Source organism: Arabidopsis lyrata, assembly GCF_000004255.2.
Source record: "Arabidopsis lyrata subsp. lyrata unplaced genomic scaffold ARALYscaffold_5, whole genome shotgun sequence".
In the NCBI taxonomy this organism is placed as follows: domain Eukaryota; kingdom Viridiplantae; phylum Streptophyta; class Magnoliopsida; order Brassicales; family Brassicaceae; genus Arabidopsis; species Arabidopsis lyrata.
Genome location: NW_003302551.1, coordinates 12817673 through 12841775, shown reverse-complemented (window position 1 = coordinate 12841775; position 24103 = coordinate 12817673). Strand labels below are relative to the sequence as shown.

At 37.5% G+C, this 24103-nt stretch overlaps 6 protein-coding genes and 2 long non-coding RNA genes across 9 annotated transcripts; 4 read left to right on the top strand and 4 right to left on the bottom strand.

The window, feature by feature from the left end:
- Positions 1–978: 978 nt before the first annotated feature.
- On the top strand, positions 979–3488 carry LOC9313583 (serine/threonine-protein phosphatase PP1 isozyme 5). Of its 2 annotated transcripts, none has more exons than XM_021025600.1 (4): positions 979–1464; positions 1956–2515; positions 2607–2790; positions 3157–3488. In XM_021025600.1, the coding sequence occupies exons 1-3, from the start codon at positions 1260–1262 to the stop codon at positions 2778–2780; spliced, it is 939 nt and encodes a 312-aa protein (XP_020881259.1). In that variant the 5' UTR covers positions 979–1259; the 3' UTR covers positions 2781–2790; positions 3157–3488. The 2 variants fall into 2 exon arrangements, with proteins under 2 accessions (XP_020881259.1, XP_002877515.1); XM_002877469.2 differs by having other exon boundaries at positions 980–1464; positions 3127–3488.
- A 400-nt stretch (positions 3489–3888) lies between these two features.
- On the bottom strand, positions 3889–5835 carry LOC110228531. The gene is made up of 3 exons (XM_021026188.1): positions 5802–5835; positions 4187–5660; positions 3889–3978 (listed from the first exon to the last, which is right to left on the bottom strand). Exons 1-3 carry the CDS (start codon positions 5833–5835, stop codon positions 3972–3974), a joined length of 1515 nt encoding a protein of 504 aa, XP_020881847.1. The 3' UTR covers positions 3889–3971.
- Positions 5836–10016: 4181 nt separating this feature from the next.
- Positions 10017–12535, top strand: LOC9313582. The gene is given in 2 exon segments (XM_021025599.1): positions 10017–11362; positions 11364–12535. Coding segments are annotated over 2 exon segments (2079 nt in total). The 5' UTR covers positions 10017–10087; the 3' UTR covers positions 12168–12535.
- A 21-nt stretch (positions 12536–12556) lies between these two features.
- On the bottom strand, positions 12557–15417 carry LOC110228367. The gene is made up of 3 exons (XR_002331935.1): positions 14389–15417; positions 13780–13868; positions 12557–12868 (listed from the first exon to the last, which is right to left on the bottom strand). It is a non-coding gene; the product is annotated as an uncharacterized LOC110228367 (long non-coding RNA).
- On the top strand, positions 12875–14361 carry LOC110228368. The gene is made up of 2 exons (XR_002331936.1): positions 12875–13591; positions 14107–14361. It is a non-coding gene; the product is annotated as an uncharacterized LOC110228368 (long non-coding RNA).
- A 756-nt stretch (positions 15418–16173) lies between the features above and the next one.
- LOC9313581 (pentatricopeptide repeat-containing protein At3g46790, chloroplastic) lies at positions 16174–18460 on the top strand. Its single transcript, XM_002877467.2, has one exon. It carries the CDS (start codon positions 16315–16317, stop codon positions 18286–18288), a length of 1974 nt encoding a protein of 657 aa, XP_002877513.1. The 5' UTR covers positions 16174–16314; the 3' UTR covers positions 18289–18460.
- A 671-nt stretch (positions 18461–19131) lies between these two features.
- Positions 19132–21605, bottom strand: LOC9311871 (protein plastid transcriptionally active 16, chloroplastic). Its single transcript, XM_002875757.2, has 5 exons — positions 21072–21605; positions 20301–20768; positions 20106–20174; positions 19896–19954; positions 19132–19788 (listed from the first exon to the last, which is right to left on the bottom strand). Exons 1-5 carry the CDS (start codon positions 21486–21488, stop codon positions 19269–19271), a joined length of 1533 nt encoding a protein of 510 aa, XP_002875803.1. The 5' UTR covers positions 21489–21605; the 3' UTR covers positions 19132–19268.
- A 233-nt stretch (positions 21606–21838) lies between these two features.
- On the bottom strand, positions 21839–22393 carry LOC110228530 (probable L-type lectin-domain containing receptor kinase II.1). Its single transcript, XM_021026187.1, has one exon. The coding sequence runs from the start codon at positions 22391–22393 to the stop codon at positions 21839–21841; it is 555 nt and encodes a 184-aa protein (XP_020881846.1).
- Positions 22394–24103: the final 1710 nt, after the last annotated feature.

Here is a 24103-nt window from a genome sequence, read left to right as displayed (position 1 = left end):
AATTGCATACTTGACAGCTATGATTTTGGATAGTTACTTTTTTACAATAACTCTTATTATTTATTTTTTCTTGAAGTTTATAATATCAACAAGAAATTTAGTAATTAATGTATAATGAGATTTTCTTTATGGATTTTTTCATTGAAACTTACAAGTCGACCATGACACTATCCCAATGTTGTTTGCTAATATTATTTGTATAAGACTAAATAAAAATTTGCGCTATGCCGCAAGGTATTTTTTTGTAAATTAGTATTGTGTTAATATAATTATAAGTATGATTGGTAAAAATTTGAACTGATTATAGGATTTGTTATTTTACCTTTATTCAAATTTTAGTAGTTTTTATTTTATTAAGTTATTATATATGCAAATATTAATAAATGCATGTTATACATTATCTTTGTAAAACCACTGTATCGTACCGCACTTTATGAAGATATGCGTTTTATAAACTGTATATATTTTCGTTACTATTAGAACCGTACCGTACTTTATAAAACACATGTCTCTATTGAGAACTTATTACTTAACTTTTAATAAATATACACATTGATGGAGGTATAGACTGAAAAAGATAGAAGCTCTAATTGGTAACATCGTATATACACTAATGACATAAGTCGTATAATGAAAATTGCATAATCAAAATTTGTAGAATAAAATTCGTAGAATAAAATATTAATAATAAAAAAAGCAACTATATATTTATTTATCTGCATAATAAGTTTTTGTTTGTATTTTCTTAGGTTAAAATGCAAATCATGCATATTGGTTATTACCTTATTATCATGTAAATTTTTTTGACAGATTAAAATCTTGCATAATCGTATTAGAAAACGCTATTATACCGTTATGTGTGTTATCAATAATAGCGGTATAAATTAAAGTCGTTATTATAAATAATTTTACAAAAAAAAAATGAATGTCGTTTGTGCTAATAATAAATTAATAACAACAAAAATCGACGTCGATAAAAAAAAGAAAAAATAACGATAAGAAAAGAAGCAATAGCATTTTTGGTTCTCTGTCCAATGGAGAAGAAAACCCAGAGATTGCCAAATCATCTTCCGTAAAAGCACCCATCAGAGAAATTACTTGTCAAGAGAAACAAATCATAAATTTGGAAGAGAAATTTTACAAAGGCGACAACTTTTTCGTTTCAGATTTTGAAATTTTATATTTTGATTTTTTTTTCTTTTATTGGCGATCGAATTCTATCCGAAAGATTGAAACTTGGAAGGTGGGTAAGTGAGGGAATGGCGCAACAAGGGCAGGGAAGCATGGACCCTGCTGTTCTCGACGACATCATTCGACGTTTACTTGATTACAGAAACCCTAAAGCTGGGACCAAACAAGCTATGCTCAACGATTCTGAGATCCGACAGCTTTGTTTTGTCTCCAGAGAGATATTTCTTCAACAGCCTTGTCTTCTTGAGCTCGCTGCCCCTGTTAAGATCTGCGGTATTTAACTTCTGTCTCGATATATCAGCTTTTTTTTTCTCTGTTTGTTCGCTTTGGGATCTGAGAATTTTCATGATTGTGTAGTATCATCTTGCCTTCTCTTATTTAGTTTTTAATGAAAAAGTTTGCATTTTTCTTGGAGGAGATGAGTTTAGCTTTGTGGGAATAGGAACCAATAGAATTGAAGTTATGTGGGAATGTAGAATAGAGAAGAGAGAGAGAGATGTAGGTTGATTTTGGTTCCTGTCGATTCATAGGTTGATTGTAACATTTGTCTCTAGGCAATTGATAGTCTCGGAATCTTGGAGGTTTGCGTGGTTTTGTGAGAGAAAGCAAGTTCATTTTTGATATTTCTCGACAAAAACGCATTGCTTCGATATTAGCAAATTCTCTTGCTGCTATCTTCGTTTATCTTCAACTGAAATATCTTTTGTGATGATTCCGGTGAATTCCTAGGTTGATGTGTAGCTTTTTTCTTTGTATCGTTTCAGGTGATATTCATGGTCAATACTCAGATTTATTGAGGCTGTTCGAGTATGGAGGTTTCCCTCCTGCAGCAAACTACTTATTCTTAGGAGATTATGTTGACCGTGGGAAGCAGAGTTTGGAGACTATTTGTCTTCTGCTAGCTTACAAGATCAAATACCCTGAAAACTTTTTTCTTTTAAGAGGAAACCATGAGTGTGCATCTATTAACAGAATCTACGGATTCTATGACGAATGTAAACGAAGGTTCAATGTGAAGCTCTGGAAAGTATTTACAGACACTTTTAACTGTCTCCCTGTGGCTGCTGTCATAGACGAAAAGATCCTTTGTATGCATGGTGGACTATCTCCTGATTTGATCAATGTGGAACAGATTAAGAACATAGAGCGTCCAATTGATGTTCCAGACTCTGGTTTGCTCTGTGACCTTCTTTGGTCTGATCCTAGTAAAGACATCAAAGGCTGGGGGATGAATGATCGTGGTGTCTCCTACACTTTTGGCGCTGACAAAGTTGCTGAGTTTCTAATAAAAAATGATATGGATTTAGTCTGTCGTGCCCACCAGGTTAGTACATTGTTTAAATGTTTCCTCTAGTTTTTTTTTTTTTGGTTTGGGAAATCGAATCTGTGCTTAAGAACCTATAATGTTCCCACAGGTTGTGGAGGATGGGTATGAGTTCTTTGCTGATAGACAGCTTGTGACTATGTTTTCTGCTCCAAACTACTGTGGTGAATTTGACAATGCGGGTGCATTAATGAGTGTGGACGAAAGTTTAATGTGCTCTTTCCAAATTCTTAAGCCTGTGGATCGCAGGTCGCGGTTCTTTTGAATAGAAAGAGGTATAGATTTGAGTATTTCTCAAAACCGTTGAACTTCCTCTTTGTTTCAGAATCTCAGCTAGCTATATCAGTTTCATCTGCTATATTGTAGTTAAAGTTCTTGCATCTCATAATAAGTCCATGACTAGCTTTCATCGAATCTCATGTTTCTTAACTTTGGATTATGATAGCGGCTCATTTGCTGTACAGCGAGTTTTTTAAGTTTTGCGTAGCAGTTTCCATGTTTCATTTTTCTTGAGCTTTCTGTCTTTGAAAGCGTCATTACTCGTCTGAAAAGCTCTTAAAAGTCCACAAATTTATTAACTTACAGAGGAATTCTTTCATATGCCTTTGCAGTCCTTCTTAACCCTGATTCAAATCTTACGGAAAGATAGGAAGGAGAAAAGGCGAAAACGGATGTTGGTGGCGGATAATTCTGAACGTCCAAGAGTAGTCTCCAAAGTTGCAAAGGCAACAACATATATATTTACATGGTTATCATCTCTGCCACTTCTTTTAAATGTGATCTTGTTTCTTCAACCCAATTTTTGCTCTGTTTTCTTCTTCTCTGTTCTTTCACATCTCAGAGATACAAATCCTCTAAGTGTATATATACTTTATATGTATGTATCAGAATCACACTGCTTGACGCTTCAGTTCATGATTCTTATTAAAACAGAGGGTTCTCTAGTAACTAATTAGCAGTATTTGTAATTGTAGCTGTGGTTTTCTCTAACGGCTCTGTTTTGTTTTTATCTGCCCCATTTTAAACAATGATGCTGAAGCAATATTATTAAACCACAAATCACCAACCAACAACATTCTCTAGAGATATCTAGGGAATCCAAAATAGTCTGAATAACAACGAAGAGTACAAAAGTAAACATCAACTTTGGGCCTGGAAAATTTAAGAATGAAAGGGAAGAAGCATCGAGAGCGACACTTGAAGCAATGAGGTCTACAAATAGAAATGTTGGCTACCACTACTCCATATGAGCTTTCTCTTGAAGCTATGTGTCCTGGCATATGATACGAGAAGTCTCCTACAACACACGAGACATGCAAATTGACTCCACAATCATCGCATGTATAGGACCACTCCTTTGGATCTAGTTTTGTTTCACATACATTGCACCAATATGATGCATCTACATTGTCTTCACCGTATGATAGGATGAGTGGATGATCGTCGTACCTATGCTTCATAACCTTTGTCGGCAGAAATGCACACTTGAAGTCCATAGTAAAGGGACATTCATCACAACACAACATATGGCAAGATTGGTGTTCACCATTTGCATCTGGACTCCTATGTCTTTCGTATTTGTAATATAAAGGATGCGGATGGCTTTTGTGGAAAAAGGGTTCAGAAAATGAACCACACCAAACATCTAGAGTTAGATAAGTAGATGTGTACCTGAAACCAGTGAAATACTTGTTGCATATAGTACATTGATTTTGTTGGCGAGGTGAGTCTCTGCTACTGTCCGTCTCTAGTGTGAATGGTATGTTGTTCGAGACATGCCGTTTCTTTCGAGACATGTTAGCGCATGTTTCGTGTAAAACGAAATCACATTGCTCGCAGCTATAATATGGATTATTGTAGATTTGAAAGACGCATGCTTCACATAGTCTGTCTTCTTGGAGAATGCTACCATCTTTATTGAGTTTCAAGTTATGACCATGGCTAAAATGCTTTATCGTGTAATCATCAATCACTATAAAAGGCGCAATATCTTCTATATCTTCGGGTGTCCCTTCCAGTTCTATCTTGTCCCATACGTCGTACCTCGTTGCACATCTTGAATGGACAGCATAACTAGGACATTTTGAGCAAAAATAAGCGCCATAGAACCCATCAACCTTTTTACGACAAACCCCACATGTCCAGCTCCCATGTCCAAGATAACTAGTGTAAGAGATTCGATGATCATGATGGTTGATGTTGATGACCCGTGGTAAATCAATACAATCTCTATGAATCATGAAATTGCACTGAAGACAAAAATAAGGGCTTCGGTCCCCTTGCGTTCCACAAGCATTGCAAGTAAAATCGACAACTCTTGGAACAAGGTGAAGTGTATGCTCATGGGTTTTCCGGCTTACAACACCAAGTGGTGGTGGGTTTCTCGCACACCTCTTGCAAATACTGAAGTTACAAACGTCACAGTGGTGAAGTTGTTCTTCAAACTCTTTCCCGCAAAGAAGGCATTTCTGTTCGGCGTAACCAGGTGTTCCACATGTGAGGAACTTGAGCGGATGTTTGGGATGACAAGTGTGGTATGCTTCCGGAAAAAGCTTGACACGTTCCTTATGAAATAGAAAATCGCATTGATGACAATGATAGATTTGCCTACTGTTGAAAAATGACGCCTCGCATACCTTACAATTGCTCTTAAGCAAAGTTAACTCAACCTCTCTTCGATTGGACAATATAAGTGGATGTTCGTGCACCATCAAATCTTCAGGAGCTTCCGGTTGGGGTGGGGGTGGTTGCCTTGCACAGCTCAAATCTAACTTGAAGTCACAACTTGAACAAGAATAACCAACTCTCGGTGAATCTCCACACAAAGAGCAATCAAATGGTTTGTAAGCCAAGAAAAGTTTGAGAGGATGATTGGGGTGGGAATGGTGGTTTATCTCCGCTGCGGACTCGGCACACTCTTTGTGGAACACAGAATCACAACCTAACTCATTGCAAATGTAGCCTCCATAAATGTAACCATTAGAATCAGACCAACACCCTGTACAAAGGCCATGATGGAAGCGAGTAAAAGGTATCAAAGGATGGTTGTGAACTGGTAGCTTCACTTCCGAACCAAGTCCTAACCCTCTTCTTGTGGTTAACGGGAGTCTGGCTAGTTGTTCTAAAGTATATTTTTTTTTTTGTTCTCAAAAGATGTACTACTATTAAGACCACCATTAACGGGGGTTATAGTGTTCTTAAGAAAATCTTAGCTCAAAATTTAATGAAAAACCATGCTTAAGTAAGTATAAACTAAAGTCCCAAAAAGATAATATATTTAAATCACCCCACACTAGCGATGCTTTTAAAGTTCGATTCATTGCATACTCTCTCTATATTGTCGTCATTTAAATATTCAGATCACCATGCATTACGGAATCAACACTTTAAATTGAAATTATCATGGTTGTTTAAATTATCTTCCACTTTAATTAATAGATCCATTGTTAATAATCAACATATAAAATTGAGTCTGACCGTTAATATATAAACAGAGAAATATTAGAAAATGAAACTTATAATAAAGTATTATAGAGAGCCATTATCACTTTGAAAACTTTTTATCAAGAGTATATGGTGTCGAATGGTTACGCTATACTAGGCAAAACGAATGGAACGTATACACATAGTAATGCAATTGCAAATATACATATTAATTAGGCTATACTAATTTTTGCTTTGTTTTTTTTTTTTTTTTTTTTTTGATTACTCAGGGGAATCCCAGACCTATGGGGGAGGTGCAGCCCACAGATAGACTCTCTCTCCGGGTATGCAAATGGGCCGAAAGCAAAGACCCATATACATGTGGCCAAGTGGAGATCTAGCAATTGCGCGCTTGCGGGGAATCGATCTCTGGCCTAGACCAACAGGGCAACTCCTCCACAAGTGGCAACCACTAGACCAAGAACACTTGGTTAAAAAATTTAAAAGAAAAAAAAAAGTTTGGCTCTGTTTGATCTTCTCCTTCTCTGTTCTCTCACATGTCAGAGTAGATACAAATCCTCTAGTGTATATAAGAGCAACCACAGTGATTAGTTTCTAAGTAAGGTTTCTATGTATTTTTTATTAATAAATTTTGATAGTTTTGTAGTTTAGAGATTTTGTAGAGTTTTTGAAAAATTTATGGTCCATTGGTGGAATCCTTAAATGGGTTTCTAAAAAATAAAATAAATTTTTAAAAAAATTTTGTTAATATTTTTATTTGAACAAACATGATTATTATTAGGAATTATAAAATTTTAAACATATATGATATAAAAAGAAGAAGAAAAAAAACATAATAAAAAAGCGGAAAAAATAACGATTATATTTTAAGATTGATTCTGGTAATAATGTTGCCATACATGTTCAACTAAATCAGCTTTCAATTCTTCATGTTTAATCCGATCACGAACTCGGGCTCTAGTGGCCATCATATTACCGAGATTTGAAGGTATATCTCTAGCATAGGCGAAATCCAGTTGTGAAGAGATGACTGATTCTGATGTACGAATTCAGATACATCAAACTGAGTGTATCCATCTCGTTCGTCCTCTACTATCATATTGTGAAGTATTATACATGCTCGCATAATATTTCCAATTTTCACCTTATCATGAAAAAGAGCTGGATGTTTGACAATGGCAAACCGAGCTTGCAAAACTCCGAAAGCACGCTCAACATCTTTACGATAAGCTTCTTGAGTTGTAGCAAATAAAGAAGCTTTATCACCTTGTGGAATTGAAATTGATGGGATAAATGTAGCCCATCTAGGATAAATTCCATCTGTGAGGTAGTAAACCAAATTATAGTCTTTCCCGTTGACTACGTATTTCACTTTCGGAGCTCGACCTTGTAATATATCATCAAAAACTGGTGAGCGATCAAGAATATTGATATCGTTTAAGGTACCTGGAGGTCCAAAAAATGCGTGCCATATCCAGAGATCTTGGGAAGCAACGGCCTCTAAAACGATTGTTGGTTTTCCTGATCCACGTGTATATTGTCCTTTCCAAGCGGTGGGACAATTTTTCCACTCCCAATGCATACAGTCGATGCTTCCTATCATCCCGGAAAATCTACGTTGCTCTCCAATATGGAGTAGTCGTATAAGATCATCTCGTGTGGGTCTTCTTAGATACTCATCCCCGAACAAATTTATGATTCCTTCTGCAAAATGTTCCAAACATAACAACGACGTGTTTTCACCAATTCGGAGGTATTCATCAACCGCATCAGCCGCAATACCATATGCGAGCATACGAATTGCTGCTGTAGACTTCTGTAGTGCCGAAAAACCGAATCTTCCGGTAGCATCTCTTCTTTGTTTAAAGTATGGGACTTCATTGGACAATCTCTCAACAATACGCATGAACAACGGTTTGTTCATTCTAAACCGGCGTCGGAATATATGGGGAGGATATGTTGGATTTTCTGTAAAATAGTCGTTCACTAATTGGATGTGACCTTCTTCACGATTTCTTTCGATATATGCTCTTTTCTTCCTTGGCGGGACTCGTTGACGATTACCATAACTCTCTAATGCTTGATCAATACATTGATCAAACTTATCATCGAGATTATAGTTTGAAGAAGAACCTGCCATTTTAGCAAAATTATAGAAATAGAAAGAAGAGAAGAGTGTTTATTATTGTGATAAAGAGAGTTGATAGAAATATTGAAGTAGTGTATAATTGTGTAGAAAGAGTAGTGTTCAACGGATTATATATAGAACAATAAAGGAGTAGTGTTCGGATTCTTATTATGTGGTGTACATTCATTCATACAAAATAAAGGAGTAGTGAATGGTACAAATGAACAAACACATAAATATCTGAAATTTTTATGTTAATATAGAAACAACAATAAGACTTCACTAAGAATCAAGCAAACATATAGAAAACTAAGAACAAGCTAATAACAACATATGCAGCTCAAGCTTAGTACACGAACTAAAAATTTCCAGAATTCGTAATTCAATACACATACCAATGCAATCAGATCATAATCTCTTTCAAAATTCAATTTAAAAGCTCATAAAATCAAATCGATTCGAAGAAGAAGAGATACGATTTTGAATAATCCTATCAAACGAAAGATTGATAAAAACGGGACGCAATCTGTTTTGATAAGAGGACGAAAGAAAGAAGGAACAAAAGTCAAAAATATCTCTCCTCCACACCTCTCTCTTTCTCTCTATTGATTCTCTCTTTCTCAGTCCGACGATACCAAAAGGTAATTCAAAGGAATTTTAGGGTTTACCGTTGATTTCTTCGATTCGATTTTGGAACGTGTTTTGAGGATTCTTCTATCTCTGGGTTTTCGCTTATTGAATTCGAGCTGTAACTAGCTTTTGGGTTCCAGCTCGATCATCATCCCGTGGTTGAATCAGTCGTTTAGGTTGATGATCTGCCATGATTTCATGAACGAATCACTAGATCGGCGTCGACAATTCCAATCGACTTTGGAGTCTCTGTCGGTGAACACGAAGAAACGAGAGAGAAAAAAAAAAAATTATAACGCGTCTGTGTTTTTTTTTTTGGTTTAGTCAAAACATTTACCCAATAAAATGAAGCCACGTATGAGTTTCTATTGGGTCGCGAAAAACCCAATTTTAGGAACGATCCTAAATGGATTGTTCTGTTTTTCTTTCATCTGGGCCCATTTTATCTTAAAAACTCAACATAGAAACCCACTAAAAACCCTTGCTGGACTTGGTCTACCTATATATGTATGTATCAGAATCACAGTACAAGACGCTTATGTTCATGGATTCTTAGTAAACAGAGGGTTCTTTAAACACTAATTAGCAACAGTCGTAGATGGTTTTTTTTTAAGGGCTTTGTCCTAATGGAGAACCTGCAGGAGAGACAACGAGAAGTTCACCAAGCTGGTTTCTTTGTTCCATCTAAAATCTTTCAGACTTTGATGATGAATGGTCCTGATTCTTCTCCGGTTTAAGTGTGTTCTTCCAGTATTTAGGGTTTCAACCAAATGTGGTGAATAAGATATGTGTTTATATACTATTTTAGCGTAGCCTTTTTTGTGCTATCGGGGGTTGCTTGTTATGCAAGCAAGCAGCGTTTTTCTCTTATGTTGTCTCCAAACTCACCACCAAAGCAGCTTCATCATAGCAACAGACCGATGGTTTTGCCGTTTTCAAGATCAAACTTGTAGAAGGATATTATAATTTAATAAAGGCCAAAAATAACAGCTTCTCAGTTCTCACTAACATAGGATCCGCACAAGTGGAAGATAATTCAAATAGTATACATTTTAATATAAAGATTAGAGTAGTGGTTGGACAGAGTACCGTATAATTAGGATCCAATGATTTAATAAAAGTATATACTAAGTATTGTTAATGAATTAAACTCGGAAAGTATCGAGGACATGGTAAGACTTAGCTGTCTCTCAGTTGTCATCGGTAGAAAAATCTTTTTCAAGTGGCCTAGTGATAATTTATAATATATGGATATATCTATTAACTATTTTCCTTTAGTTATGAATGTGAATTGTGAAAGCAAAAAATCCATTTTCTTTGATAACCACTAGAGAAGAGAGATTGGGGTTTGATTTGGAAGTGAATCCAGCATGGAAAAAGTGGTGCTACGGGTTCATGACCATCCTCTGTTACCCTTTGATCGCTTTTATTACGACCGTTGTGATGGTTGCTCGCTTAAAGGTTACTTTTATGGAGGCTACCGTTGCAATGAGTTGGCATGTTATGCGGTGTTCCATAAGGAGTGCGCTGAGTCCAAACCCGAGATCAGCCACCATGCCCATCCCAAGCATCTACTTAAGCTTGGCCAAAGACGTGGTCGTTGTCATTTGTGTGAACGGCCGGTGGGAGTTGGTTATTTTTGTTCAATATGTGACTTTGGTATGCATTTGGTTTGTGCAAAGATCCCACCACTCTCACTTCAGCCACAACTCTCTACTATTGAGAATTACAAGGTGCATGAACATCCTCTTTCACCTTCCCAAACAGCATGGCTTGCAGAACCTGGCAATTGCAAAGGGTGTAACTACATTATCGGCATTGGAGATAAAGCTCCTTATTATGAATGTCATCGGTGTAATCTCTACATTCATTCGACTTGCCTTGAGCTCTTTTTCACCACAGATGCACACCACAACTCTCATCTCAAACACCCTCTCAAATATATCAAAAGTGGGCCCCCGAGTTACGCCGACCATAGATGCCTTCTTTGCGGAAGACAGTTTCAAGATCAACTTGAAGAGTTACAACTACACCAAAAATATGAGCTTTATCATTGTGAAGTTTGTAACTTCAGCATATGTATGTCTTGTCATGGAAACCCACCACCACTTGTTGTTGTTACTCCCAAGACCCACGAGCATCAACTTCATCTCATTCCAAGACTTCTTGATTTTACTTGCAATGCTTGTGGGACCCGAGGTGACCGAAGCCCGTATTTCTGTCTTCAATGCAATTTCATGATTCATCGAGATTGTATCGACTTACCCCGCATCATAAACATCAACCGCCATGATCATCGCATCTCTTACATTTCTCATCTCGGACATGGGAACTGGAAATGCGGAGTTTGTCGTAAAACAGTGGATGGGTTCTACGGGGCTTATTCTTGCTCGAAATGTTCTAGTTATGTTGTTCATTCATTATGTGCAACTAGAAAAGATGTATGGGACATGGTAGAACTAGAAGGAACACCCGAAGAAGAAGAAATTGCGCCATTCGAGGTGATTGACGAGAACACAATAAAGCACATGAGTCATGATCATGATTTAATACTCAACAAGGATGGTATGATTCTCCACGAAAGCAAGCTTTGTAAAGCATGCGTCTCCCAAATCAATACTGATCCGTTCTATAGATGTGAGCACGCAATGCGGTTTCATTTTACATCAAACATGTGCTAATATGCCTCGGAAGAAAAGGCATGTTTTGTGCAACATACCCTTCTCTCTACAAACAGACGATAGCAAGGACTCTTCACGCCAAAGAAAACACTGTAGTCTTTGTCTCCAACATTTCACTGGTTTTTCGTATAATTTGCATATTGCGTATAATTCGCGTACTGAAGTTATGGATGTACGATGTGGTTCGATATTTGAACCATTTGTTCATGAAAGTCATCCACATCCTTTATACTACAAGTTCTACACCTTTTTGGCGGATGCGAAGTCGAAGTGCGACGTATGTCACATAACAAGAAGGCATTTGTTATGTTGTGAAGAGTGTGAATTTAGGTTGGATTTTAGGTGCGCAACTTTACCAAAGAAAGTGATGAAGCAAAGGTACGATGATCATCCTCTTTTCTTGTCTTATGGTGAAAATAATGTGGATGGTGAATACTGGTGTGACGTATGTGAAAAAAGGGTAGATGCAAAGACATGGTTCTATACATGCGATGCTTGTGGGGTCACTTTGCATGTTTCTTGCGTTGTGGGAGACTTCTCATATCATATGCCAGGACCATTGTCAGCGGAAGTAAACTCATACAAAATGGTACCGGTAGTAGGCTCATACAAAGTGGTACCGAACACTTCGACTTATAGATCATTTTGCTCCAGGTGTCACACTAGATGCAAACTCCCTTGCATTCTTGAAGCCTCCGAGGATGGTGTTGATGTTTACTTTTGTTCTAATGATTGTTATAAAAATCCTTGGGAATCATCGTATTATTAGTACTGCATTTGGGTATTTCTTTCTTAATCAATTGCAGTAAGTGACTAAAATATTTCTTTCCATTTTCTTAATAACTTTTCCTAGAGTATTTTACTTTACGTCTTATTATAAATAAGGGTAGGTTTTGTTTGTGAAACCTATCTAAGCAATTGAGAGCGTTGGAGGATTTTATCGGGTTAGACCGAGGGATAGTTCTCTTGGGAGAGTTTTACTCTTGTTTACATTATTGTTTTGTTTATCTACTATCATAATAAAGGTTTTGGTTTCGAATTGGATTCTATCTTTTACAGTTATTATCTTTCTTTTACCCAAAATTTGCTCTACTTTTTTCTCATTCTCTACGTTTTCACATGTCAATATCCCTAGTGTATGTACAATTTATACATCTATACTATTAATTGAGAAGTATTCCCTAATAATAAACCTTATAAAGGGTAAAAAATTACAAAAGATTGCCATTACAATTAATCCAATCTAAGAGTATACTTAAAAATTCGTCCAAGGGTAAAATGGTAAATTTGCTGGCATGTAGACACGCGGATCCTGGGTTATTGGGTCGGATCTAAATCCATATTCATGCGGTAAAAGACGCGGATCTTGGTAAGGCATGAACTTTAGGATCCGTTTGATCCGCGTATCTGATGAAATAATTTCCGCAAATCTTTGGCAATCAATGCTTCTGGAATGTTGTACAATATATCCTGAAATTAATGCCATAACCAAATCTGTTTGTTATCATTTAAAGAGATTTCTATAACAAACAAATCCAATAAATTTAGATTAATAAATAAAAATAAATCTCTTTTAAAACGATATAAGTTATTATATATACCATATCTAACAATAACTAAATATTATGATCCTAACAAATCGAGCATCTATACCTAAAAACACTGAATTCGCAAATTCATATTGGAAAAAAACCTAAATAATCAATTATATACCTTAAACCATGGTACAAATAACGGATTCACAAATATATTATTTAGATCTGATTCCATAAACCCTCAAACAATCTAGCCGACCCTTTTCCCTATAAATATAGATGCCTAATGCCATTGAGGATACAAACTAACCTTTCTCTACGAAAACTTTGTTGTTTCTATTCCTTTTAATAAAATGGCTGCAAATCTTAGCATCATCACTCTTGCTGACATCAAACCATTCATATGGGTTTAAGATGTTTTAAATATTTAGCCGACCTTCTTTTCCTATAATTATTAAAGTCTACTACCATTTTCATTACTCACCAATCTTTCAACTTTTTGTTTTCTTTTGCTACTCCGTTTTTCATTTCAAAGTGTTTTCCTTTTTTCCAGAATCTCAAACCTTATATTTAAAACAACTTAGTTTTGGTTTTTCTAAAGTTTACCATTTTCTTAAGCCATATGAAGTTAACCCTTTCATATACAGAAGCAATAAAGGTAATTAATGTATATCAAACAATAGCAGGATTTTTAGTTTTTAGTAGTAGGCATCTCTTATTTAGTACTTTGATTTTAACATACTAGGGCAAAAGAAAGTTTTCTATATGAAGTATACACAATTCGGCTCAATAACAGTAGGTTCTACAAAGATAATAAAAAAGCGTATAAATTGTGATCTCACTAACCTTCTGCCCATAGATTTCTGAAATAGCTCTTATGACCAAATGTGATAGCCTCCTCCATCTGTTTATGTTACTTGCAATTGATGCTTGACCTAAATACATAATATTAGTACGTTTCATCTTTTATTTAGTACTTTGATTTTAACATACTAGGGCAAAACAAAGTTTTTATTTAACATTCATTGGGTTTGGTAATTCAGAAGTCTGGTAGAAGAGCCAATGATATGAAGAAACAAAGAATTATTTGAAAATTTTCACAAGATCAGAATGTTAAATGAGTTTTAAGGTGTTGTTTGTGTCTTATTAATTTTGTGTGCTTTGTTTATGTAGATGGCAACTTTGGCTATATATTTTCGGACTCGGGAATCAAATGCATAGGTATTTAAAACTAATAGGTATCTTTTTGTGACATTGTGTTATTTATTTCAATTTTTAAATTAGTCATTTAGTCATTTAGAGTTAAGATATGTTATGGTTTTATATTAGATTGCCGACAGAGAGTAAATATTAATATGTGTATGAAAACTACTAAACCCAAGAACTATGCAGAATGACACAAGAAGCAAGGACGAAATCATTTTAAAATTGTTTAGGTGAAGTCATTAAACTCACCAGGTGCCTCTAATTGCTTATTAGGTTAGTCTTCAAACGTTTTTATAAATTCAACTCTGCAAATCTATTCAGCGATGCTCTCAAAGACCATCTTTGTACCTTGCAAACACCAAGATAGCAGGAATCACTACAAAATCTTCAAAGTTTAAAATCTATTATACAATATATAAAGTATGAACAATCTGAATATTATTACTTAAGTTCTTATTTAATCTCAACAATTACAATAAGATCTTATGAAAACTTTTTAAAATAAAAAGAATTCAAAGAATTAAATAATTTTTTGTCACAAAGTACTTTTGCAGCGTTGAACATGATTTTCTTACTCCATCAATTTCAGTTAAACGCCAAGGCAATTAACGACATAACTATTGAGAATTAGAGTCTAACAGCTTCAATTTTAGACATGTGTTTTCAATTATATAGATTTATAAAGAACACAACACATGTTTCAGAGTAGAAGAAATTATTGAAAGACAATTTACCTCGCTTTTTTGAAACAAAAGAATTAGGGAGAGACCTCCGAATATTGTACATGCGCGAGAGGACGACAAGACGAAGCAGTGGGTCAAAAATTCGAAACGCCTGAAGAAAGAAAGATACCGCAAGACTATCAGAATCCGCATGAGATGAGATCAGGGTTACGTGGTCGTCTTCTGAGTGAGAATCGCCGGAAAGAAGAGATAACAAAGAGATGATGCGAGAGCTTTACTTGGAGACTGATTCCTATCATGAATACATCAGATCTCGATACACATCGGAGGAGGAGATTCCTAAGACGGCGGCAGCAGTAGAGGTAAGTGTGGTGGCAGATTTGAAACGGTGAGGAGTAGTGGAAGAGATGGAGGAGGAAGAAGGTGGGTGATAAGATCGAGAAGGTAGTATGGACTCTGTGTGGGCTTTATCAAATAATGGTTTATGTTTAGTTAATAGGCCTTTTATGAGTTGTATTTTAAGTTAAGCTTCTTCTTCATAGAAACTATCAAAACGACGGAAAAAAAAAACTATCAAAGAACGATCAATGATGTTTTTTTTTTTCTCTTTTTTTTTAATGATCAATGAATATTATGAAACCTACATATTATTTAGTAGATCTTTTTTATTTATGTAATTTGGATAATTATTCTTAAGTTTGTTAAAATATGATACTACATTTTTTTATATTATATAATACAATCTTATATTATAAATATATGCCAAACTTATTTTCCCAAAACCCAACTATTTTTTTATACAAACTATACGCAAATACATTTTTTATCGATCGATTAGATTTGTACACCATACCAATATATTCAATCATGTAATATGTAACATAAAATCTATTTTTAATAGTCATACCAATTTCAAATTGATACACACACATTCAAAACCTATATAACATAAGTTTTATATTAAAAAAATCGGATGTTAACAAAACCCCGCACGTACGTGCGGGTCCGGATCTAGTTATATATGTATCTAACATACACTGAAGGATACTTCCATTCATGAATTCTTATAATCCAAGAACACTTAAAACAGAGGGTTCTTTACTAGTATAGTAGATGTCGTTTACAATGATAGAAACTGCACATTTCCATCATCATACACTACCACTGGACACTGGTGGCTCTCCGGTGGCCGCCGTGGAAGACAATTATTCCCGGCGCAAAAGACGATAGTAGCTAAGTAAACTGAGATCAGCCCAATTCAATTAAAACTATCCAAATATGGGCCTAATCCAAATGGCCCATTAACTTACCACGTGATTGGCACGTGTAAACCAACCACGGAAGTAGCAGAGAAACTAGTGGCATCGGCAAGTAAAGCCCCTCTCTTTATCGTCGATCCAAAAACCAGATTTGATATAAAAGCCGCGAATTTTTATGTTTTTCTTTGGGAATTTTCCGGGAAACACATCGGTTAAAGCTTAATCACCGGAAAATGTTTCTATCTCACCCTCCTCAAGTAATACAACCAAATTATTACACAGTTAACTTCTTACCTCGCTCTCCTCTGAAGCCACCGTTGTGTTCCGTTGCTTTAAACAATCTTTCGATTTCTTCCGGCGCCGGAGCTAAAATCTCTAATAATCAGCTAATTCAATCATTGTGCAAAGAGGGTAAACTTAAACAAGCGCTTCGCGTCTTGTCTCAAGAATCTAGCCCGAGTCAACAGACTTACGAGCTTCTGATTCTCTGTTGCGGTCATCGGAGCTCTCTTTCTGATGGTCTACGAGTTCATCGACATATTTTGGATAATGGGTCTGATCAAGATCCTTTTTTGGCTACGAAGCTTATTGGTATGTATTCGGATTTGGGTTCTGTGGATTATGCACGGAAGGTGTTCGATAAAACGCGTAAGAGAACTATATATGTCTGGAACGCTTTGTTTCGAGCGCTTACGTTAGCGGGTCATGGAGAAGAAGTGTTGGGTTTGTATTGGAAGATGAATAGGATTGGAGTTGAGTCAGATAGGTTCACATACACTTACGTTCTCAAGGCTTGTGTTGCATCGGAATGCACGGCGGATCATCTGACGAAAGGGAAAGAGATTCATGCACATCTTACTCGACGAGGTTATAATTCTCATGTTTACATCATGACTACGTTGGTGGACATGTATGCTCGATTTGGCTGTGTGGATTATGCCAGCTATGTGTTTAATGGAATGCCGGTGAGGAACGTTGTTTCTTGGAGCGCTATGATTGCCTGCTATGCAAAGAACGGGAAAGCTTTTGAAGCTCTGAGGACTTTCCGTGAAATGATGACAGAAACCAAAGATTCATCTCCGAATTCTGTGACTATGGTGAGTGTGCTTCAAGCTTGTGCTTCGCTTGCGGCTTTAGAGCAAGGGAGATTGATTCATGGGTACATACTCAGACGGGGGCTTGACTCCATATTACCGGTGATCAGTGCTCTTGTGACAATGTATGGTAGATGCGGTAAGCTCGATGTGGGACAAAGAGTTTTTGATCGGATGCATGACCGGGATGTTGTATCCTGGAATTCCTTGATATCAAGCTATGGCGTTCACGGGTATGGAAGGAAAGCAATTCAGATATTTGAAGAGATGCTCGCCAATGGGGCTTCTCCAACTCCCGTAACATTTGTCAGCGTTTTGGGGGCTTGCAGCCACGAGGGACTTGTTGAAGAAGGAAAAAGATTGTTTGAATCAATGTGGAGAGACCATGGGATAAAACCACAAGTCGAGCATTATGCTTGTATGGTTGATCTGTTAGGTCGGGCGAATAGGTTAGACGAGGCAGCAAAGATGGTACAGGACATGAGGACTGAACCGGGGCCTAAGGTTTGGGGTTCCCTTCTCGGGTCTTGTAGAATTCATGGTAATGTTGAGCTTGCAGAGCGGGCGAGTAGAAGGCTCTTTGCACTTGAACCAAAAAATGCAGGAAATTATGTGTTGTTGGCAGACATTTACGCGGAAGCTCAGATGTGGGATGAGGTTAAGAGAGTGAAGAAGCTTCTCGAACACCGGGGACTGCAGAAGCTGCCTGGTCGATGCTGGATGGAAGTGAGGAGAAAAATGTACTCATTTGTCTCGATGGATGAGTTTAACCCTCTTATGGAACAGATTCATGCTTTCTTGGTTAAGTTAGCCGAAGATATGAAGGAGAAAGGGTACATACCACAGACCAAAGGAGTTCTGTATGAGCTTGAAACAGAAGAAAAAGAGAGGATAGTGTTGGGACACAGTGAAAAACTGGCATTGGCGTTTGGGCTGATAAATACATCAAAAGGAGAACCAATCAGAATCACAAAGAACTTGCGTTTGTGCGAGGACTGTCACTTGTTTACAAAGTTCATCTCAAAGTTTATGGAGAAGGAGATTCTAGTTAGAGATGTGAACCGGTTTCATCGGTTCAAGAATGGAGTGTGTTCTTGTGGAGATTACTGGTAATACTTGTGGGGACTTATACATTTGCTTGTGTGTATAATAACCAAAGACAAGCCAAAGAAATAAGGGAGAAACAGGTTAGGCTTAGAAAATTCTGTAATATATGCAAACGAAATTTGTTGGTATCATTGTTACTATCATATTGTTTTTCAATAAACAAAAAAAAGTTTCACTTTCTCTGTGCACTCAAATTCGAAACAGAAATTGTTTTTTTTTTCTTACGCACTCAATATTCCCATTTTTTTAAATCATAAAAAAAAGGGGAAAATCACATACACCTCTAACAAGAAAATGGAAAAAGAGAAAAAATTATAGAAAAAAGAAAACTAGAAAAAAAAAATGGAAATTAACGAATTGACAATTTGACATAAATTAGATTAAACATGCATTATAAAAGAAAGCACAAGAGTATTCAGTTTCTGTCTAAAAACACAAACACAAGAAAGAGAGATTAAAGATGCCAATGGCTGCGATCGTAATTCTGGCGTTTGCTGCAGTTTTTTGGGTTTTGGTAAGCTATTCTAGCGGCGGGAACAATAATGTTTCAAAGAAGATTGATACCAGACCAAGCGGCATAGGAACTGGATCGATTTTCGTCATAATCTTAGCCCTAATGGCTATGATGGTCTTAAACAACAACGCTGAACAAATTCGACATGATATTAATGATCAAGCTGATGGGATTTGGATTCTTGTTATCATCTTTTTCTGTCTCTTCATGGTTTATCTCAAAGGCGGTTTTTGATCTTCTTTGTTTTAGTTTGGATTATGTATTAGGGATTACTATACATTCGAATGTGATTTGCTTCAAATTTATATTTTTTTGAATTTGTAATCAGAATTTAATTGATTTAAAGAGAGAACGAACAATGGTTTTTTTATATATAATTTTATCATATGATTACAGAAATTTAACTTGAAACAGAAGGAAACAAAAAAAGGAAACTGTACGGAGCTCTGAAACGACATAGTTTATGGCGTTTTCAGTCGTCGTCGACATAAATGGTCTCTTGCTTAAACAGTCCTCCAAACACTTTCCTCACCTCTTTCTCTGGCTTCTTCTGACGTTCTTCCTTCGGTTTGGATGCAAATGGAGATGATGGTCTCTGTTTCACCACTGCTTTCTTGGGTGGCAAGTTTCTCGCTTTAGCTTGTCCTCTGACCGTAGCAACCTGTACTTTAGGCGTCTCTGAAGCGTTTTGAACCGCGGTTGCGAACTGAGAACCGAGTTTATTCCAGGAGAGACCTGAGCCGATATCTTTCGCCTTGTTAAATAGACCGTCCACTGTGATTCCCACGGCGTCAGCTTTCTGCTGCGCATCCTCAGCTAAGCTAGCAGCTTCTGCTTCTTTCTCAGATAGCTTTTGCATTTGTTTCTCAAACTCTTTCGCTGCTTCTGCTGCCTCTCGGGCTTTCTCAGCTGCAACTTTAGCTTCTTCCTCTGCTCTTGCCCTTGCAATCGCAGCTGCGTACACTTTTCTCCTCCCATCTTCCGGGATTACACTATCATAGATTCATAGATAATATTTCATTAAAAGAAGTTAACACAAACATTAATCTAAGCTACAGACTTTATATCGAGAACGTGTTTAAATCCGAAACTCATTTACCTGAAAAGCTCGTTCACTGGCCGCGACGGTGCTGATGGATCTGTAGAAACTTCCACCACCTGCAAAAGGACACACAAAACAAAGCTAATGCTTTTGAGCGCAAACACATATAAAAGTTAATTCAACGGCAATAATTCTTGCCCTAGTGTCTGCGTTTGTATGATGAACAATCACAAACTTGACTAGTAAGTTACTTGTACTATACTTTACCTTATTTTCTGCCACGGCCGTGTTCGCAAAAATGTCTGCTACCAGCGATGCAATCTTCAACTTCGGGACCTGGTAACAAAACAGAACACCAAAAAAGTTAATAAAACCATTAATCAAAACCAATTCATAACCAAATGATTTCGTTTCAATGTAATGTATGATAATAATCCCTTTTTATCGCATACATTACATTACTTTGTAGGCCTCGGACGAACTACTGCCACTGCCGCTGTTACTTCCTTCAGCTGAAACGACGACGTTATAAGCTTTCTCCGGCGAGAAATCCTCCACCAAACTCGTCTTTATGAGCGTGTACGCCACGTCCGTTTGAGCTACTTTCTCGATGAGGTCAGAGATAGTCAATGGCTGAGATTTTGCGAAAAGGTTGCCGAAAAACGAAGTAATCCCGTCTAGCACGTTGTACGTGGATCCGCTGATGCTCCCGTCATAAACGATCGCCACATGGCTTACACCAGCGAGCTCAGCCGCTTGGACCACGAGCAGAGCGTCTGAGGTCGAGACTTGGGCGTCAGGACCATTTTCTGTCGCCCCAACCGTCACAACAACTTTAGTCGCGTTTCCAATCGCTTTTGCGATTGATTCTGCGTCTTGGAAGGGGGATTGAACTGCGTTTAGCCTCTTGACTTCATCATTTGATAAAATCTGTCGAAAAGCTGATCGTCAAACGATAAATCAAAACGCTAAACGCCACAAATTCGCATCGCATGTTTTTGTGAATTATTTTCGAAAACAGAAAATTGAATAAGGCAAACCGAATTACATGCGAAGTCAATACAAATTTCAAAATCAGACTGCGTTTGTATCGCTAAATCGCTAAATCAATGGTGTAATTTGTAATCGTTGTCCTTAATCTAAAGTGCGATTGCGACCAAAATTCAAGATCATCTTTATCGCGTTTAGAAAATGGACAGATTATGAATCGAAGGACTTAAAACAAAACCGGACCTTGTAAGTAGCCGCGACACGAGCGAGGTCTTGGGCAGCTCCAAGGTCAGGAACACCGGCTCGAACGCTGAATCCTCGTTGCAAGAGCGTTTGAGCTATACGTATACCAGCTTGTCCTGTAGCACCGGCCACAAAAATCGTACCAGGATCTTTCTTTCTGTTATTGCCAAACACTAAACCGGTAGAAGGATTCGTCACAACTGGTATCAGTGACTTGATGTCCGGTAACTTTCCGAAGTCGAACTGAAACGGGTTCTTCCCTTTTGGTTTTCCCTCCGAGTCATCATCACCCTTCGGTTTCCCGAGTTGAAAAGCCGTTTGCTTAGCCCACACGGTTAACCGTGGTTTTCTTCGGTTAAACCTGACACCCTGTGGTGGCGCGATGGTTAACGGGAATGAAGTTGAACTTGAAGCCATTAAGAGGAGGTCGACGAACTTAGATGTTTTGCTTGTACCTCAAGTAAACAATGTGGATGCCATACATTGAAGATGAGACACCATGGCGAGTGCAAAAAAGACTTTCGTTGTTTGTGTGTTTTCACAGATGATGCTTTTGTTATCCAGAACAGATTCATAGCCAATAAGAGCATGCCACGTCATTAACATATCTTGATGTGGCTTGGTCTGAACTTTTCGCCACAGAATCTTGATCGTGCGGGGCCCACATATTAAAGAGTTTCAGCTTTGCCACAATATTTTCGCGTAATTTCATTTCTAGGCCAAAGAGACCAGATTTATGTGAAACTCATTTTTTTTTCCAAACAAGTTCAGTAGTCTCTTAACAACATTTGAAACACAAAATATAAATCAGACAATATCATCGAACAGAAACACCAAATAGGTAATATATATTTCAGGTGTTTGGGTCTGTTTGGGTCGACTGGCTTCCTCCCACAAATCACCTCAAGCATTAAAGCTCCAAATGCATAGACATCAGTCCAAGTAGTGGCCACTCCCATTATCATTAGCTCTGGAGCCATGTAACCAGTGGTTCCTATCACACGTCTGGTTTCAAGAGCCATGCCACGATCGTGGAATCTAGCAAGCCCAAAATCTCCTAGCTTTGCATTCAGATTGGCATCTAAAAGAACGTTACTTGCTTTTATATCTCTGTGCAGCACAACTTGTCCCCAGCCTTCATGTAGATAACACAGAGCAGAAGCAACTCCTTTTATTATATGAAGTCGTTGTAACCAACTAAGACCATCACCTTTGAGCAAGTACTCAGAGAGGTTCCCATTGGGCATATGCCCAATGAGCTCTCCTTTCCTCCTGCAGTACCCACGGAGTTGAACAAGGTTCATGTGCCCTAGTCTTGTCATTGTAGCAATTTCTGAAATATACTCTTGTAACCCTTGTTGTGAACCATGGGAGACTTTCTTGTTGGTGTAAGCTTGAAGAAGAAGTAACTTGGGCGATAAGTTAGTTGTTTTAATTAAGAGATAATGTCATATCTTTGGGAGTTATCCATAGATATTAGTTTTAGGAGTTATCTAAAACAAGTCATAGTTTGTTTAGGATTAGGTCTTGTGATTTTCTATATAAGAGTTGCCAAAGCTTGTGGTAAACCTTAAGAGATTCGAGAGAGAGATTAAGGAGAGCTTTAGTTTGAGTTAGTTCTAAAGTTAATAAAAGAAGTGCTTTTATAATCCTTGATCTTAATTTTCGATTCTAGATTTGGTATCAGAGCCTATAAACTTTGTTTCTCAAAACGTGATTAAGAACAAAGATCGTTAGAGATATGAGTGAATTGGCCACGACGGGTGACAAACCAAAGGAGGGAGTATCCTCATCCATACAATGTCCGATGTTAACAAATTCCAACTACACAGTTTGGACCATGAGGATGAAGGCAACTCTCCGAGTCCATAAGGCGTGGGAAACAATCGATCCCGGTTCCGCTGACTTAGAGAAGAACGATGTGGCCCGTGCCTTATTGTTCCAATCTGTACCAGAGTCGATGATCCTACAAGTTGGAGAACATGAAACCGCAAAAGGTGTCTGGGACGCCATCAAAGCCAGAAACCTTGGAGCTGATCGAGTGAAAGAAGCTAGGTTACAAACGCTTATGAATGAGTTCGATAGGCTGAAGATGAAAGAAAGTGACACAATCGACGACTTTGCAGGGAGAATCTCGGAGATTTCTACAAAAGCAGCATCCTTAGGGGAAAACATTGAAGAGACAAAGGTTGTTAAGAAGTTTCTTAAGAGTTTGCCTAGGAAGAAATACATCCATATAACTGCAACTCTAGAACAAGTTCTAGATCTTAAGAACATAACCTTTGAAGACATTGTAGGAAGGCTTAAAACTTACGAAGATCGAGTCTGTGATGAAGAAGAAGATTCACAAGAAGATCAGAGTAAGCTCATGTTTGTGAACTCAGAATCACAAGATGGAGGAAGAGGACGAGGTCGTGGTCGCCTTGGAAGAGGTCGTGGAAGGTTTGGATATCAAAACAGAGATTACGGGTATCAACAGGGCTATCAACAGAGAGATAAGTCTAAGGTAACATGTTATCGATGTGATAAAACAGGGCACTATGCCTCAAATTGTCCTGATCGACTTCTCAAGTTAATCAAGTTTCAAGAAAAGGAAGAAGAAGACACTCAAGAAGCCGAATCTCTTATGATGCATGAGGTAGTATACTTGAATGAGAGGAATGTGATGCCAAGAGTTTTTGAGACGTGTTCCGACAAAGCTTGGTATCTTGACAATGGCGCCAGTAACCATATGACAGGACATCGAGCTTGGTTCTGTAAAATGAATGAGATGGTCACAGGAAAGGTGCGATTTGGGGACGACTCACGAATTGACATAAAAGGTAAGGGATCAATCTTGTTTGTAAGCAAAACCGGAGAAAGAAGGATATTAGCTGATGTATACTACATTCCTGACCTCAAAAGTAACATCATAAGCTTAGGGCAAGCCACTGAAGCAGGTTGCGATGTTAGAATGAGAGATGATTACTTAACCTTACATGACAGAGATGGAAATTTGCTAGTCAAGGCAACAAGATCAAGAAACAGACTCT

What these genes read in the sequence shown, in the direction of transcription:
- LOC9313583 (XM_021025600.1), top strand. Translation starts at nt 1,260, where the DNA reads ATGGCGCAACAAGGGCAGGGAAGCATGGACCCTGCTGTTCTCGACGAC. An exon ending in TGCCCCTGTTAAGATCTGCG is followed by an intron (nt 1,465 to 1,955) that starts GTATTTAACTTC and finishes GTATCGTTTCAG; the next exon opens with GTGATATTCATGGTCAATAC. An exon ending in TAGTCTGTCGTGCCCACCAG is followed by an intron (nt 2,516 to 2,606) that starts GTTAGTACATTG and finishes ATGTTCCCACAG; the next exon opens with GTTGTGGAGGATGGGTATGA.
- LOC9313581 (XM_002877467.2), top strand. Translation starts at nt 16,315, where the DNA reads ATGTTTCTATCTCACCCTCCTCAAGTAATACAACCAAATTATTACACA.
- LOC9311871 (XM_002875757.2), bottom strand. Translation starts at nt 21,488, where the DNA reads ATGGCTTCAAGTTCAACTTCATTCCCGTTAACCATCGCGCCACCACAG. An exon ending in GTTCGTCCGAGGCCTACAAA is followed by an intron (nt 20,175 to 20,300) that starts GTAATGTAATGT and finishes TTTTGTTACCAG; the next exon opens with GTCCCGAAGTTGAAGATTGC. An exon ending in CCAGTGAACGAGCTTTTCAG is followed by an intron (nt 19,789 to 19,895) that starts GTAAATGAGTTT and finishes AATCTATGATAG; the next exon opens with TGTAATCCCGGAAGATGGGA.
- LOC110228530 (XM_021026187.1), bottom strand. Translation starts at nt 22,393, where the DNA reads ATGACAAGACTAGGGCACATGAACCTTGTTCAACTCCGTGGGTACTGC.
- LOC110228531 (XM_021026188.1), bottom strand. Translation starts at nt 5,835, where the DNA reads ATGAATCGAACTTTAAAAGCATCGCTAGTGTGGG. An exon ending in AAAAGCATCGCTAGTGTGGG is followed by an intron (nt 5,661 to 5,801) that starts GTGATTTAAATA and finishes ACATCTTTTGAG; the next exon opens with AACAAAAAAAAAAATATACT.